Source organism: Cavia porcellus, unplaced genomic scaffold (assembly GCF_034190915.1).
Source record: "Cavia porcellus strain 051 isolate PalLab524CR breed Dunkin Hartley unplaced genomic scaffold, mCavPor4.1 scaffold_1, whole genome shotgun sequence".
Taxonomy (NCBI): Eukaryota; Metazoa; Chordata; class Mammalia; order Rodentia; family Caviidae; genus Cavia; species Cavia porcellus.
In genome coordinates this window covers 75,445,945-75,459,376 of record NW_026947484.1, presented here as the reverse complement: position 1 = coordinate 75,459,376, position 13,432 = coordinate 75,445,945, and the positions used below count along the sequence as shown (strand labels likewise).

General features: G+C 45.3%; 1 protein-coding gene across 4 annotated transcripts in view; it reads left to right on the top strand.

The window, feature by feature from the left end:
* The window catches only part of Pip5k1b (phosphatidylinositol-4-phosphate 5-kinase type 1 beta), a 290,156-nt gene extending 285,839 nt beyond the window's left edge, over positions 1–4,317 (top strand). For all 4 annotated transcript variants that reach the window (XM_063250202.1, XM_063250210.1, XM_063250195.1 and 1 more), the window contains one exon: positions 3,585–4,317. In XM_063250202.1, the coding sequence (XP_063106272.1) occupies positions 3,585–3,587 (3 nt within the window). In that variant the 3' untranslated portion in view covers positions 3,588–4,317. The remainder of the gene's footprint in view (positions 1–3,584) is intronic.
* The last annotated feature ends 9,115 nt before the right edge of the window (positions 4,318–13,432 follow it).

Genomic DNA, 13,432 nt, shown 5'->3' with positions numbered 1-13,432 from the left:
TATGAAGGAGAGTGCTGGGAGAGGGAGGAGGAGTGCAGCTTCTGGTTCCTGTGCTTGGATGTGGCTGAACCTTGGACACCAGCTGCTTCCTTTCCCTGCCCCTGTCCTTGGGATACCAGCCCCGTGTTGGGACCCCTGCATTTTCCAAGCCAGGCAGAAGCAAGGTCAGAGTGGATTCTGGTACAGCTCCAGAGCTGTGCGATATACTAGATGATCAGAAAGCCGCCCAGATTTACAGTTAGCAGGAGTCACTGGCCTGGTGGCAAGGCCCCCCGCAGACCTGTCAGCCCGAGTAAATCATCAGTGCCCTCAGGCTCCTCTCGGGCCTTTGAAAAACAAATTAATCAGGCAGGGGACCATGTTAAAATATTGCTCTTGTACTAACAGTTTTGAAACGTGACACTGTCATCTTAAATCCTTCCCGGGAAATGTGGGAGACCAGGGCTCCTCTCTGAAATTGTCAACTGTCTGTCAGTCCACCCTGCTGCTGGTCAGGGGCTCTGTGATGGGGCCCTGCAGGTTGACAAGGCCTGGCGTTCACCTGCTGCCAACACGCAGAATTCAACTAGATGAGACACTGAACAGCTGTCTTCATCTGAACTGTGCAGACCGCTCAAGGACAGCAGAAGTCCTTCCTGCCTTCTCCCGTCAGGCTTCGTGATGCAGTCTTCAGCCCATTGTCATAGGAAAAGTAAATGCACTTCTGTTTCCCAGTCCAATATCTATCTAAGTGCACAGCAAGGAAATTTACACCTCCATTGTTCCAAGCAGAGTCCCACAGAGATGTAACTTTACCTCTTTCTTGTGGCCACAACCACATTTCCAGATCTTCATCTATTGGCCAAGCATATTTTCAAAACAGTAGGTTGAACACTTGTAATCCCAGCTCTTCAGGAGGCTGAGACAGTAGGATTGTAAAGTCCAGCCCAGTCTGGGCAATATAGTGAGAACTTGTCTCAAAATAAAAGTTTAAAGCTTAGGTTGATGGTAGAGCACTTGCCTAGCATTTGCAGAGCCCTAAAAAAATAAGATAGATTGGGAGACTGTCGAGTTGATAGATGCACTTGACATAGACCCTTTCCTACAAATATTCAGATTTATTTCAAACTTTGTCATCAAGTTTTCCAGTCTCTAGTTGAGCATATTGGGCTGCACAATGCCTGTGATGCCAGCTCCACCCTTCTTCACACAGTGTGGAGGCACTGGCATGTGCCGGCCGCTGCACTGTGTGCAGCGTGTGTGTGTGTTGTTTGGGTGGCAATGGCAGTCGTGGTACGAGTGCTGAGGACTACCCTTCATGCACACTAAAGGCCACCTGCAGCCAACATTGACATGCGTATCTGTGGATACCGTGTGTCCATGCACTCTGTTTTCCCCCTAGAGAAGCTCCTCCCTGCAGGTCATGGTGGCCTGCACAGCAGAGACAGGAGAGCCCCTTGAGCGTAGTTCAGGAGTAGCCAGGACAATACAGGAAGACCCTGTCTTAGTCAGTTTCAGAGGTCTCACCCTGCGTGATCCATTGGCTCCAAGGAAGAGACTGCATGATAGAAGGAACTGGAAGAGGAACGCTGTTCATGTCATGGTGACCAGGGAGCAGAGAGGAGGGAGCTGCCAGGGAAGAGCTGTATCCTTTCGGGTCTTTCCCAGTTAGCTGCCTCTTCTAGCTAGGCCCCACAGGATCCGCTGATTACTCCACCGGTGAGTGGAGAACCCCCATCAGGCAGCCACCTTCCAGGCCCACCGCTGAACACATGAGGCGTTGGGGGCTGCTCTAGACCTCAGCATAGCAAACCCCATTTCCTAAAGACAAGGTTTATCCCTCACAGCTACCCTATAAGACAGAATTTATTGCTCCCATTTTATAGCTAAAACAAAGGAGACCAAAGTAATTTGCATAATATCACATGCTTACAAGAGTTAGGAAATTGAGCTCTTACCAGTCCAATTGTTGAAATACAGGCTGACCAAAACTTGCATTTTTTTTATTAATTTCTATAAGGCATACAACTGGAAATATAAAAACGATAATTCTATCCGATTTATTTAGTAATTTTTGTGTGTATGGTATATCTTAAAGCATTCAACATAAAATACAGTGTTACAATCTAGAGAGTAGTATCTAGTCTCTTTCCAAATTCTTTTTGCATTAGCGAATTTCTTTGAAGCACACACTTCACACTGCTGTGACGGCCTGTATTTTCAATCCTGTGGTCTGTTAGACCTCATCTAAATTGTAAATGACTTTTTGAAGTCCCTTGTTTTGAATAAATAACAAATGAGTTCCATATTGTTTCATCCAGAAGGTGCGATAGATATTTTATGACAATTTTTTTTCTCGCTTTTGATTACAGGATGGCTTCTTAGATGTTGGTCAACTCTGTCAACACCACCCACAGAATCAGTATAATCACTGGCGACTCTTGGAATTGTTTTAGTTTTGCTTCTTCTTTCAAATTCTATCATTTCTGTATGAGGAGTAGTTGACCATAAGGAGATGTCTTTTTTGTCTTTCTATTTCATAACACAGGCTTTTCCTCTTTGCTAGGCTAACATTTCTCTGTTTTTCACTTTTTTCTTTTGCAGGTTTTTTTTTTTTTTTTGACATTTCCTTCCTATTCAATCTCAGTGTTCCAAACTTATCCATTTTGTATTGTAAAAGAATATCACAGTACTCTGGAGAAACATAAAGATTATATCTAACGTACTTACAAGAAGAGTTTTTATAGATTGTAGCACAAAATTATAGGTTTTTTTCGCAAATAAATACAAATTAGTAAAAGAAAATAACCAGACTTTATTGTGAGATTTCACTAGAAACAAACATCAAAGGCAAATACAATGACTAAGTAAAAACTGTATCCAAAAAATAGTCACTACAAAACAAAGGTACAAATTTATCTCATGCAAACAAGAATCAACTGGATGCAGTGACAGCTGCCCATGTGACCCCGAGGAGAGTCAGTATGGAAACGAGTGACACTTGGGGAAGAGTTAGGTGGTTAGGACAGTTTATCCAGTGTACCAGTACAGACTGAAAGTGGTACCACTTCCCACGCATATCCTGGTGTGATGTCACAGCATGACATGGCTGACTCTGAGTGTAAAGGTTTACTGTTGTAGGCTAAACATTTGCTGGACATGGTTTACTGCCAGCTGCAGGGATGTTGGCTGGAAGTGAGTGTAGCATCCATGGATTCGAGGCTGTGCTTGAGTTGCCCGTTGGGCTCCAGGTCTCACACAGCACAGCGCATCATGCCCTGAGTCCTGTGTGATCTGACACTAGGTGGATGTCGGTGTTGCCCTCATCCGTGTCTTCTTCACGGTTCTGTGGCACAGTTGGGATGTGACCCTGGTCAAACTTGCTGTAATTAACATGTGACATGTGGACCCACAGGGGAGCTACACTAAGCTAATCGTTGCAGCACCCCAAACCTACCTAGTGAGCCCCATCTCTGGCTGCACACATCCCAAGCACTAATTATCGGGAGAAATTACAGACTTGTGTACCTACTTGAGGGGATGAGTTTTAAACTGATGCCAAAACTCCGGTCTCACGTCTGCTTTCATTCTCTTTCTTTCCCCAGTAAATGAAAATGGTAACCACCTAAGTGCTGGATGGGTCCTGGGCGCAGCTGTGGGAGTGAAGTCTACTCCGCCTTCTCCAAGGAACAGGGCTGAGGCCCTGCGCCATGCAGTAAAAATCAACTGGTCTTAGAAGTTTGAGAAAAGTCAGGGAAGCCTTGGTCCATAAACCGACCAGCGGAGGGGATGTGAAAAATGCCGCACTATTCCGTCACTTGCCGTTGCCTGCTGACTGAAGAACTGCATGAACTCTATTTAAGCCGCTTTCCGTACCGCTGCCAATCACTCTTTTGGACTTGGGAGTGCTCTTTTCCCTTGGACTCTGACATTGTTTCATTTTGCATGCATCCAGTGATTCTACAGACATAATTTACTTAGATATTTTTTTAAAAATCCATCCATGCAAAATGATGATAAAGTATGAATTCTGCTCTTTTTGCCAAATTACAGTCTTATCCCATGTCATTAAAAGTTTAAATTGGTTTTCTTTAAAGATCAGTGTACTCGGTCTGCCTATACTTTATAGAAAATTAGCTTCTATAAAGATTTTTTCACTGTTTACTAGTGAAATGAGAAACGCAAATCTATTTATAAAAGGCCTTATGTCATGTATATACATTGTCTTTGAAATACCTGTGATTAGTTTATTGCTTGTAAAAGAAATTATATAATTTATTTAGTAAATACTACTGTAAACTATAGTTTTATTGAAAGAAATAAAATATTTTGTTCTCAGTCGTGGTTGTACATTGGTTCCAGTGATTTAGAGTCTTGAGTTGGGAGGTTTTAAGGATTGAATCCAGTGCCTCACGCCTAAGTGCTCTACCACTGAGCTACATTCCCAACCCATATTTCTTTATTTTGTTAGTTAAAAAGAATTAACCAAGATGCTCCTCATTTTAAGTGTTCTGGAATTCTAAATTAGTTGAAGCTCATGATTGCCAGTCCTGGGAAAAAAAAGACTCAATATCAGAATCTGCCCAACTATTCCAACAGACCTTGCCAAATGTCCTGGTATATTAGAATGTTCTCACAGTGCTGTGCTGTGCTAACAATGCCAAAATTGTGATAGCTTTTCCCAACAAGAGATTTATTTCTCACTGGCATATGGGAACCAGTTTCAGGCCTGCAGCACACCTCCGCTCTATTTGCAAGCCTTCTCACCTACGCTGGGGTTCTTCCCAGGACCCACTGACTCCCAGGAGGGTTAGAGAAGGTTACAGTATATGAAGTGGGTTCGTAAACAATATAGGAATCCAAGCAGCCAAACTGATATATTTGGAATTTAATTAGCTGAGCTAATTGACCACTCGTGTGGACCCATTTCAGAGTCTCACTGAGTGGTCCTGAACTGGAAAATTACAAAGCTTTTAAACAGAGAACCACAAAAAGACACCCTGTTGGAGGCCATTTAGCTAGAATCTTACATTAATTTTTGGTTGACAGCTGTATCCTGCTTCTTTGTTGAGCAGGTTGATTTTTCTCTTGGGGATATATCTCATTCTGCTTTTCTCATTGGGACTTATACCCTGAGTAATTTTCTGTTTCCCTGGGTCAAATACAGGACACTAGTTAAATGCAGGGCTCAAGATGGCATCAGTTATGCCAAGCTACAATAGTTTACGTGAGTTGAATGTGCCTTTGGATATACAGATTGTGTATTCATTTTTAAGGAAGGAGGCTATAATTTTCATCAAATGCGTAATGACTTTGACTCAAGCATTGTTAAAAGTATTATGTTAGTGTCTAATTCAAATTCAAGTTTAAAGTCCTGGATTTATCCTCCCTAATAGTCCATCCTCACCTGATCGTCCATAGATGGCCTGTGGTTATCTTCCTGTCTCACAAAACCTCAACACTGTGTACTATCTTCAATAATTGAAGTATTTCCAGACATGATGGTGCATACTTGCAATCCCAGCACTCAGGAGGCTGAGCCAGGAGGATCTCTGTAAGTTTGAGGCCAGCCTGAATTACACAGTGAGATCTTGACTCAAAACAATGTGAGGTATTACCTACATACATAGAGTGCTCAATGTTAATTATATAGTACAATGAATTTTCAATTTTGTGTATATCAACTTGGCTATGACCTGGAACAAGATTTCTAGCTAACCTGCAGCTCAAGCTCTTTCATGTCCTTTCCCTATCAATGCCATCTCCAGAGTCCCCAGAGGTAACCTTTATTTTTAAGCAAAGTCTCAGTTTCCCAAGCTGGTCTCAAACACATGGACTCAAGTGATTCTCTTGTCTCAGCCTCCTGAGTGCTAGAAATACAGAATGTGTGCCACCATGCCCAGGATGAGATAAATTTTTTATGACTTCTATGACATAAATTTATTTCATCAGTTCTTGAACTACAAGTCAACAGAATCATACAGTATTTACAGTTTACCTGCCTTCACTGCTATCTGAAATTCATTCTTTTGGGTAGTACTAACATTCGTTTGCACTGCTGTGTGGCATTCTGTCTTAGTCGGTGTCTGCTTTTATAACAAAATACCTAACACTGAGTAATTTACAAGGAACAAAAATTATTTGCCACAGTTCTGGAGGTCCAAAGTCAAGGCATAAACTGTTCAGTGAATTCAAGCCAAACATCATGGAACACAGCTGCAATCCCAGCACTCAAGAGGTCGAAGCAGGAAGATCCCTGGGAGTTCAAGGCCAGCCCCAGCTGCAGACTGAGGCAGCCTGAGCTACATAATGAGCTCTTAGCTCAAAAAAGCCAAAATGAATCAAAAAAGCAAACAAGAACCAAAAAACCAGTTTAGTAACCCAAATAAGTATCTAGCCTTGCTTTCCAAGATGGCACCAGTAATCACTTCCTCCAGAGCAGGCAACACTGGACCCTCATATAGAGGGATAGAAAGGCAAAAGGCTCCCCAGCTCTTTATTGAGGCCTGAATCCCATTTCTGAGAGCAGACCCCCTAATCACCTAAAAACTCCCACTCCTGATACTGGTGAAATGCTGATTAATTTCCAACATATGACTATCAGAAGTCACACTGGAGCCGTGAACTGATGTATGAACCTGGGTCAGTTCCCTATTGCTAGCGCCCACTCACATTAGCATTAGTATTCTTCTGAAGCTGAGTCATGGCAGACTTTAGTCATATCTATAAAAGATGTTACCACAACACTTAGCGTCTTCCTGGAGAATTCCTACCCAGGCCTTCTGACCTGCTTCGGACTGGATGTCCACCATACTTGGTGTCTTGGGACTGAAGAGGAACACTGAGCCCAGAAAGATGCCAGCGTCGAGTATGAGACTCTGTGGAACCCCATGCTCTGAGGATGGCGCAGCAAATTTGTGACTTTCTCATCATGGCTGCACCTGGAGAAACGTACCACGGGCCCAGCTGAGACCTTAAAGATGGTTTCTGTTCACACCTACTGCCTGGATACTGTCACACAGGTACAGTGTACCTACATATGGAATATGCCTGGTCATTCTTATGTAACGGTATCCAGGACAAGATGTCACAGTCAACATGGATTTTGAAGAGGACTTCAGCAACTGGCATGGGTTTCTCAGCGACCTGTTCTGCGGTTACTGTAAAAACCACAATTCATGGGGAAGAGTTAGAGCCCTCAGGAGAAGCAGGAAAATGCTGCTTTCCTTCTGGCTCACCCATGGGGCACTTAACAGTTGGTCACATGGCACACCTGCCAGCTGACCCTGGAAAAAGTGCCAGTGACACAGAACGTTCTCAACACAGCCCCCCAAAATACACCCCATCAACCGGGGTCATGTGCTCATCTCATCAGGCCCAGAGCTCCTCGGCCTGAACCACACTCTGGAACCACCAGGAACATTCCAGAAAACACCAGTGACGGGTCCTATCTCCTGAGATGGACTTAACTGGCCAGGATTGTGACTTGAACATCAGGACTTTCAGTAGTTCCTGAGGTAACTCTAATACAGGCAAGATCCAGATGCACAAACCCTGGGTTCAGTGACTAGCACCAAAACAAAAACAAAACAAAGCCTCTGAGCCTGTGGGTACATTTCATTTGACCTGCACTACAATGGCCTGCATGGTACATTTTAAGAATCATTTCCTACATTTCAAAACTGATGAGCCTCATAGACACTCCATGACCCAGACGCCACGCTTCTGTCAGAATATTGCATGCAGGACACCCACGTCCCCACCGCACACATCACCAGGCCGAGCCGCCCTGCCCTAGATCCCATGTTATCACCACAGTGCAGGGCTGCCCAACGGTTGCCATTTGTCATCCTGTTTGCACTGTGGAAACAAGAGAAAAGTGATCTGTAATTTCCCACTCCAGGCACCTAAATGCCTTGTAGCCCATAGAGCCAAGAGCTGAGAAGCAAATGATCCCAACCTAATTACCCTAATAATGAGATAGCTCCCTAAGGCAGAAAAGAGCTCTAAATATTGCACCCAGGAGCCAGTTCCAGAATTCAGAAAATGCAGAAAGACTGACAAGATTGTATTTACTGTAAAGTAGTGCGTGGTAGGAATCAAACCCAGCCTGTGAGGTACAGAAGTCATTAACTTTATATACAAAAGAAAAAGAGGTTGCAATCCTAGGGGCAAATTGCAGGGCTCCCCCACTGCCCCACCCCCAACAGAGGCCCCAGGCTTGATTCTATCCAAAAATTCCTTTTACAAGTCTCTGGGACAGGGGTCCTTTCTTCATCAAGCCCCTGGCTCTTCCCAACTGTCTCCTCTGCTCTCTTTTTCCCAGGCAGCTTCTCATCTATGGGATCTCACCCTCCCCTGGTGGAGATGTCACTCTGTGTGCCCCTGTGGCGCTCTGCAGTTGGCCCCATCCCAGCATTTATGTGGCCCTGGAAGTGCTGTTCAGTTATCTCTCTCCTGCACGAGACCCTAAGCTCCACGAGAGAGGGTGGTCACCAACCTTGCTCTCTATCATATCACCAGCGACCAGCGTGCCTGGACCTGGGGAGACCCAGCAGATAAGGATGGGTGGGTGGGTGGTGAATGGGTGGGACGAAGGATGGAGGAGCAACAAGAGATGGAAGAAAGAATAGAACTCAAAGTTGTAATCAGAAAGTACGATCCTATCATTAGAAATACCTCAGGAAAACTATTTAAAATGACAAACTCCAGAATACAGACACAGGTCTCAGCTGCGGCTGAACCTGAAAAACAAAATCCAGGCCAGGAAATTCACAGAGGAAATCTAATACAGAGAAAAAGTCGATAGGGTAGCAGAAAGAAAGGTAAAATGGGGGCTGGGGATTTAGCTGAGCGGCATAAGCGCCTGCCTTGCAAGCAGGCAGTTGTGAGTTTGATCCCTGGTACCGATAAAAATGAAAAAGACCAAAAAAAAAAAAAAAAAAGAAAGAAAGAAAGGTAAAATGACTGACTCAAAATTAGGAAATCCAAGGAATTACAGTACACCGTCACAACTACACCTGGAGGGACAAGTGGACAAGGGTTTATCAGAGCCCAGGATCAGTGGCTGAAATCATGGTGCCTAAATCAGAGAGAGGTGGGACCACGGGGGACATCTGATCACTAGCAAAGGGAATGGAGAAATGGGAAGCAGGGCAGAAATGCCCTGCCTTCTCCTCTCCCTGTCACTTCCCCACTCCCTACAAGGGCCTCTCTCTGAACCTACTTGTGTGCCTTTTGTTTTGTGTGCAGAGGATTAAACTTGGGGTCTCAGACGTGCTAGGGAAATGCTGCAATGCCGAGCTACACCCCCAACCCAGCTGAACCTAATGTAAAGCAAGCATGTTTGGGAAGTGTAATGTGCAGGGATCAACTCTCCTACAAAATAGTCCAGGAGCAGACACTGGATCTGAGGCCAAATTGGCAAACAAGCAGTCCAGTAACAGAGTGGTTTGCTGACTGTGTACCAGCAGGGCACTCAGAGAGGGGTCCAGGAGCTACAAACCAGGGTGCGAGGCAGAGCATCCTACAGAGCCTGAAGCTGCCATTTGAGTTTCCAGAGGGAAAAGAGAGGGAAAATTATGGCCTGGAGCCAAGCAGCTCAATGAGCATCACCATAAGGAATGTTTTGAGGCTGAAACTGAAGGGAACAGGATGCGGAATGGGACGCTGGTGCTAATTCACAAGCCTCCTCTGGGAAGAGCAGAGACCCAAGCTGAGTACCAACTCAGGCACCTACTGACTGGAGGATCTGGAGGAGAGACTTAGCTCTAAGCTTGGGTCTTCGAAACAGAGCCAGTAGTGGCCTGAGTGTGTCCTTGAGAGGAGTAAATAAGAATCTCCATAAAGCACTTGGCATGGTGCATATTCAGTCTACATTTTCAGCTCTCGGGCTTCAAAACAAGTTTTCTCTGAGACTCCAGCTTAGTCTCTCGCGAGGTTGCAGTCAGCTGTCACTGGGGCAGGAGCGCTGTTCCTGGGCTATGGGCTTCTGACATGGTGGGCCTCTGGCTCCAACTCACAATACAGCCCACCACGGCATGTGAGAGAGTGACCAGCTCTGAAGTCTGCAGTGAAGGCTCAGTCGTGGCATCCAGTAAGAGGGGAGGAGAAGGCAGCATGCAGCACTGGCCACAGGAAAGGGGAAGGTAACAGCCCTGCTGGAATGTGAGGCCACAGGGACCTGGCTTCTGCCCCAGCCTGCAGTGCCCTGAAAACTCCACCAGGCATCTGTGCCTGGCCAAGCAAAGTGGTCCTGGGGTGCTTTCCGCTCTCTGCAGAAAGCACAGGGTACTCCAAGACCAGCCCTAGAGGCCAGGTGTGGCTCCTAAGCTGCTGGCTGTGTTTTGCATGAACTATGCCACTTAGCTCTCTGGCAACCTCTCAGGGTAACCCATTTACACTGAAGATTGAAGTTTTTTTGAATTTTGCATGAAATTTATATATGTAACTGTAGTGGATTAAAAACTAATGGTCAGGGCTGAGGGTTTAGCTCAGTGGCATAAGCACCTGCCTTGCAAAGAGGCAGTCGTGAGTTTGATCCCGGTACCGATAAAATTTAAAAAAAAAAAAAAAAACAACTAATGGTCAATTTAACATCAGCTGAATTGAATCAGCATGATGCTGCGTGCAGATGGCCACCTGAAGAAAGTTGCCAGCATAAAACAGAGACCTGGGGAGGAAGAGCAGCGTTGTAGGTTCTCCTAAGTGGTGGTGGTGTTTGATGCTGTTGGTTCTCCTGTTGCCATGGGTGCTGGAGGAGTTTGCTGAGCTTCTTTCCTGATATGAACTTGGCTGTTCTCATCATCAAAGGAGCTTCAGACCTTGTCACTAGGAATGGCTGCAGTTCACTTTAGGTGAGCTCTTTGAGGTCCTTACTTTGAGGATCACTTCCTGGTTTCAGAGGGGAAGATGTGTGCTTTTCAATCTCCAGGAGGAACTTGTCACACTGGCTTCCTGATATGAACTTGACTGTTACTGTCAGAGGAGCTCAGGACTTCATTGTTGCTGAGGATGGCTGTGGTACTTTTTCGGGGAGCCCTGGTCCTTCCTTTGAGCATTGCTTCCAGTCTCCAGTGCAGAACCCTCAACCTACTGGCACTGCTCCTTCACCCCACTGGCATAGACTTTCTAGCTCCCACTGCTGACCTTTCGGCCTTCCCAGCACAGATCTGTGAAGCAGACTTGCATGAGGCATTGTTGCCTCCATTTGAACTCTTAGGGGGGGAGGGGGAGGAGGGATTGTCACGGGCTCTAGGTCTTCAGCTGGACTCATGCAGGATATTGCTGTGGGATTCAGGCCCTTGGTTTTTAGTGAATGGAAAGATTTCCTGCACTTTCTTTGTATGTGACTCCTTGGGTGACCAATATAAATAATACCATAAATTCTGTGTCCTGTATGTAATTGTTCTCCTTGCAACCCCTTGACTACAACAGTAACCTAAAAAGTTCAAGGAACAAGAATTCGAAGAGAACGCATTTCATTATGCTCCTTGTCATGGGATTCCGAAAATGGGTCACTAGGCATTGAAGGGTAAGGACACTGGCCATTTCACAGGTGAAGAAACTGAAATTTACATTTAAAACAGACCATGGACACAGGGAACTGAGCCCATCTGTGAAGATTATCTAAAATTTCGAAAGAAAACAGAAAGATTGCTTTGGGCCTTGAGAGTTACACTAGAGTCACGTTTCTGAAGCTGAGGAGATTTTACAGACGCCCCCATCTGGCTAAGGACCTTTGGATAAAGTCCAGAGCCCATTATGACAGCAGCTACTTGGGGAGCAGGTACTACTGCCATCTAGTGGATAGAAGCCAGAAATGCATGGCACAGCCCCCGCTCCCCAAGGGAAGGCCCCAGCCCCAAGGGTCCACTGCAGGCTCTGGAGAAGCTCTGCTCTGAACTGTACTTGGCTGATTGTTTCCTGTTAATTAGGCCTCAGGAATGTAAACTTGTAGAACATTAGTAGGATGCCAATGTCTTGTCTAGTAAGGCAACCCCAAAGGGTTTTATAGACCCAAAGGACATAAGTAGTTGTGTATCTAACTTCGCCAACTTACTCAAGAATTCTTTTTATTGCTGATTAGATCAGTTCCTTCTATCCTCCTGTAAGCCAGTTTTTCCTTCCTGCTGGTTTCCTCTTGTAGTACCTTGCTTGGGTCCCAAAACAAAACTCCCCAGGCAGATGTAGCTCACGCAACAGGAATTTATCTTCTCATTTCTGGAAACTGGAGGTCCAAGAGTGAGGGGCCAAAAGGACTGGTTTCCTCTGAGGCCTCTCTCCTTGGCTTGCAGACATTTGCTGTCTTGCTGTCCCCTTTCCCCTGGCCCTGCCTTCCCCCCTCCCCATCTCTCCCTTTTCCCCCACCCTCCCTCTTCCCCACTTTGGTGGTGCTGAGGATTGAGCCCCCCTGGGCCTTGTGCAGTCCCCATGTCTGCCCTACCACTGAACTATGCCCCCACCTCTTTTCCTTTGTGTAAGCGTGCCAGTTTGTTGAATTAAGACCCCACACATATGATCTCTTGCAACCTTATTTTTAAAGCCTCATTGCCAGAGTCACATCATGGGGATTAAGGCTCACCATGTGAACTTGGGGGAACACAATTCAGTCCACTCCACCTGTTGAATAATCCTTTAGCTGGGCTTACTACATATTTGTATGAGGATTACGTTTTTAGTTTGTTGAAAATCATGTGTTGTAAATACACTGGCCCACACCTGCAAAGTCGATGTTTCTGTTACACCGGGCCACTTTCTTGAAGACTATTGGGTTTAATTGTAAATTCCTTAATCAACATGAAAAATGTCTCTCTCAAGACAGTATTTCAAGCCTAGGTATACCTCAGTACTAGCAAATGTGAGGCTTTGGGTTTGATTCTCAGCACTAAAATATAAAACACCTTTTAGATATACCATCTGCCTGATTCTTCTTGTCCGTTCAAACAGTCCCCATGAAGAACTCTGTGTGTGTGTGTGTGTGTGTGTGTGTGTGTGTGTGTGTGTGTGTGTGTGTCTGTGTGGCTTTGAGGTAATGGGGATTGAGCCGAGGGTCTCTGCACTAACCTTATTTATAGAAAAGTGTCTACTCGGTCACTAAGCTGCCCAGGCCATGGGTCAAGCTAATGATTCTCTTGCCTGAGCTGCCCAGGGTGCCAGGACCAAGACTCTGTGTAGAGCTGTACTCCTCACCTGAAGCTCTCTTGCTCTGTCAGAACAAGGATCAAACTATCACAAGGTGGCCGTTCCAGACACAGAAACCCCAAACTTCATACTTTCTGGCCACTGAAAGTTTTGATAACTAGCATTTTATTTGAATGATTTACAGGTTTTACGTTTATCGTCAAAAACGTTTTGGAAGTACTGATCAATTAATTTTCTGGAACTTGCTGGGTATCAGAGGAGCTTAATCTACACTGACTCAAAGTAATGTATCAGATTGGACTGGAGACTT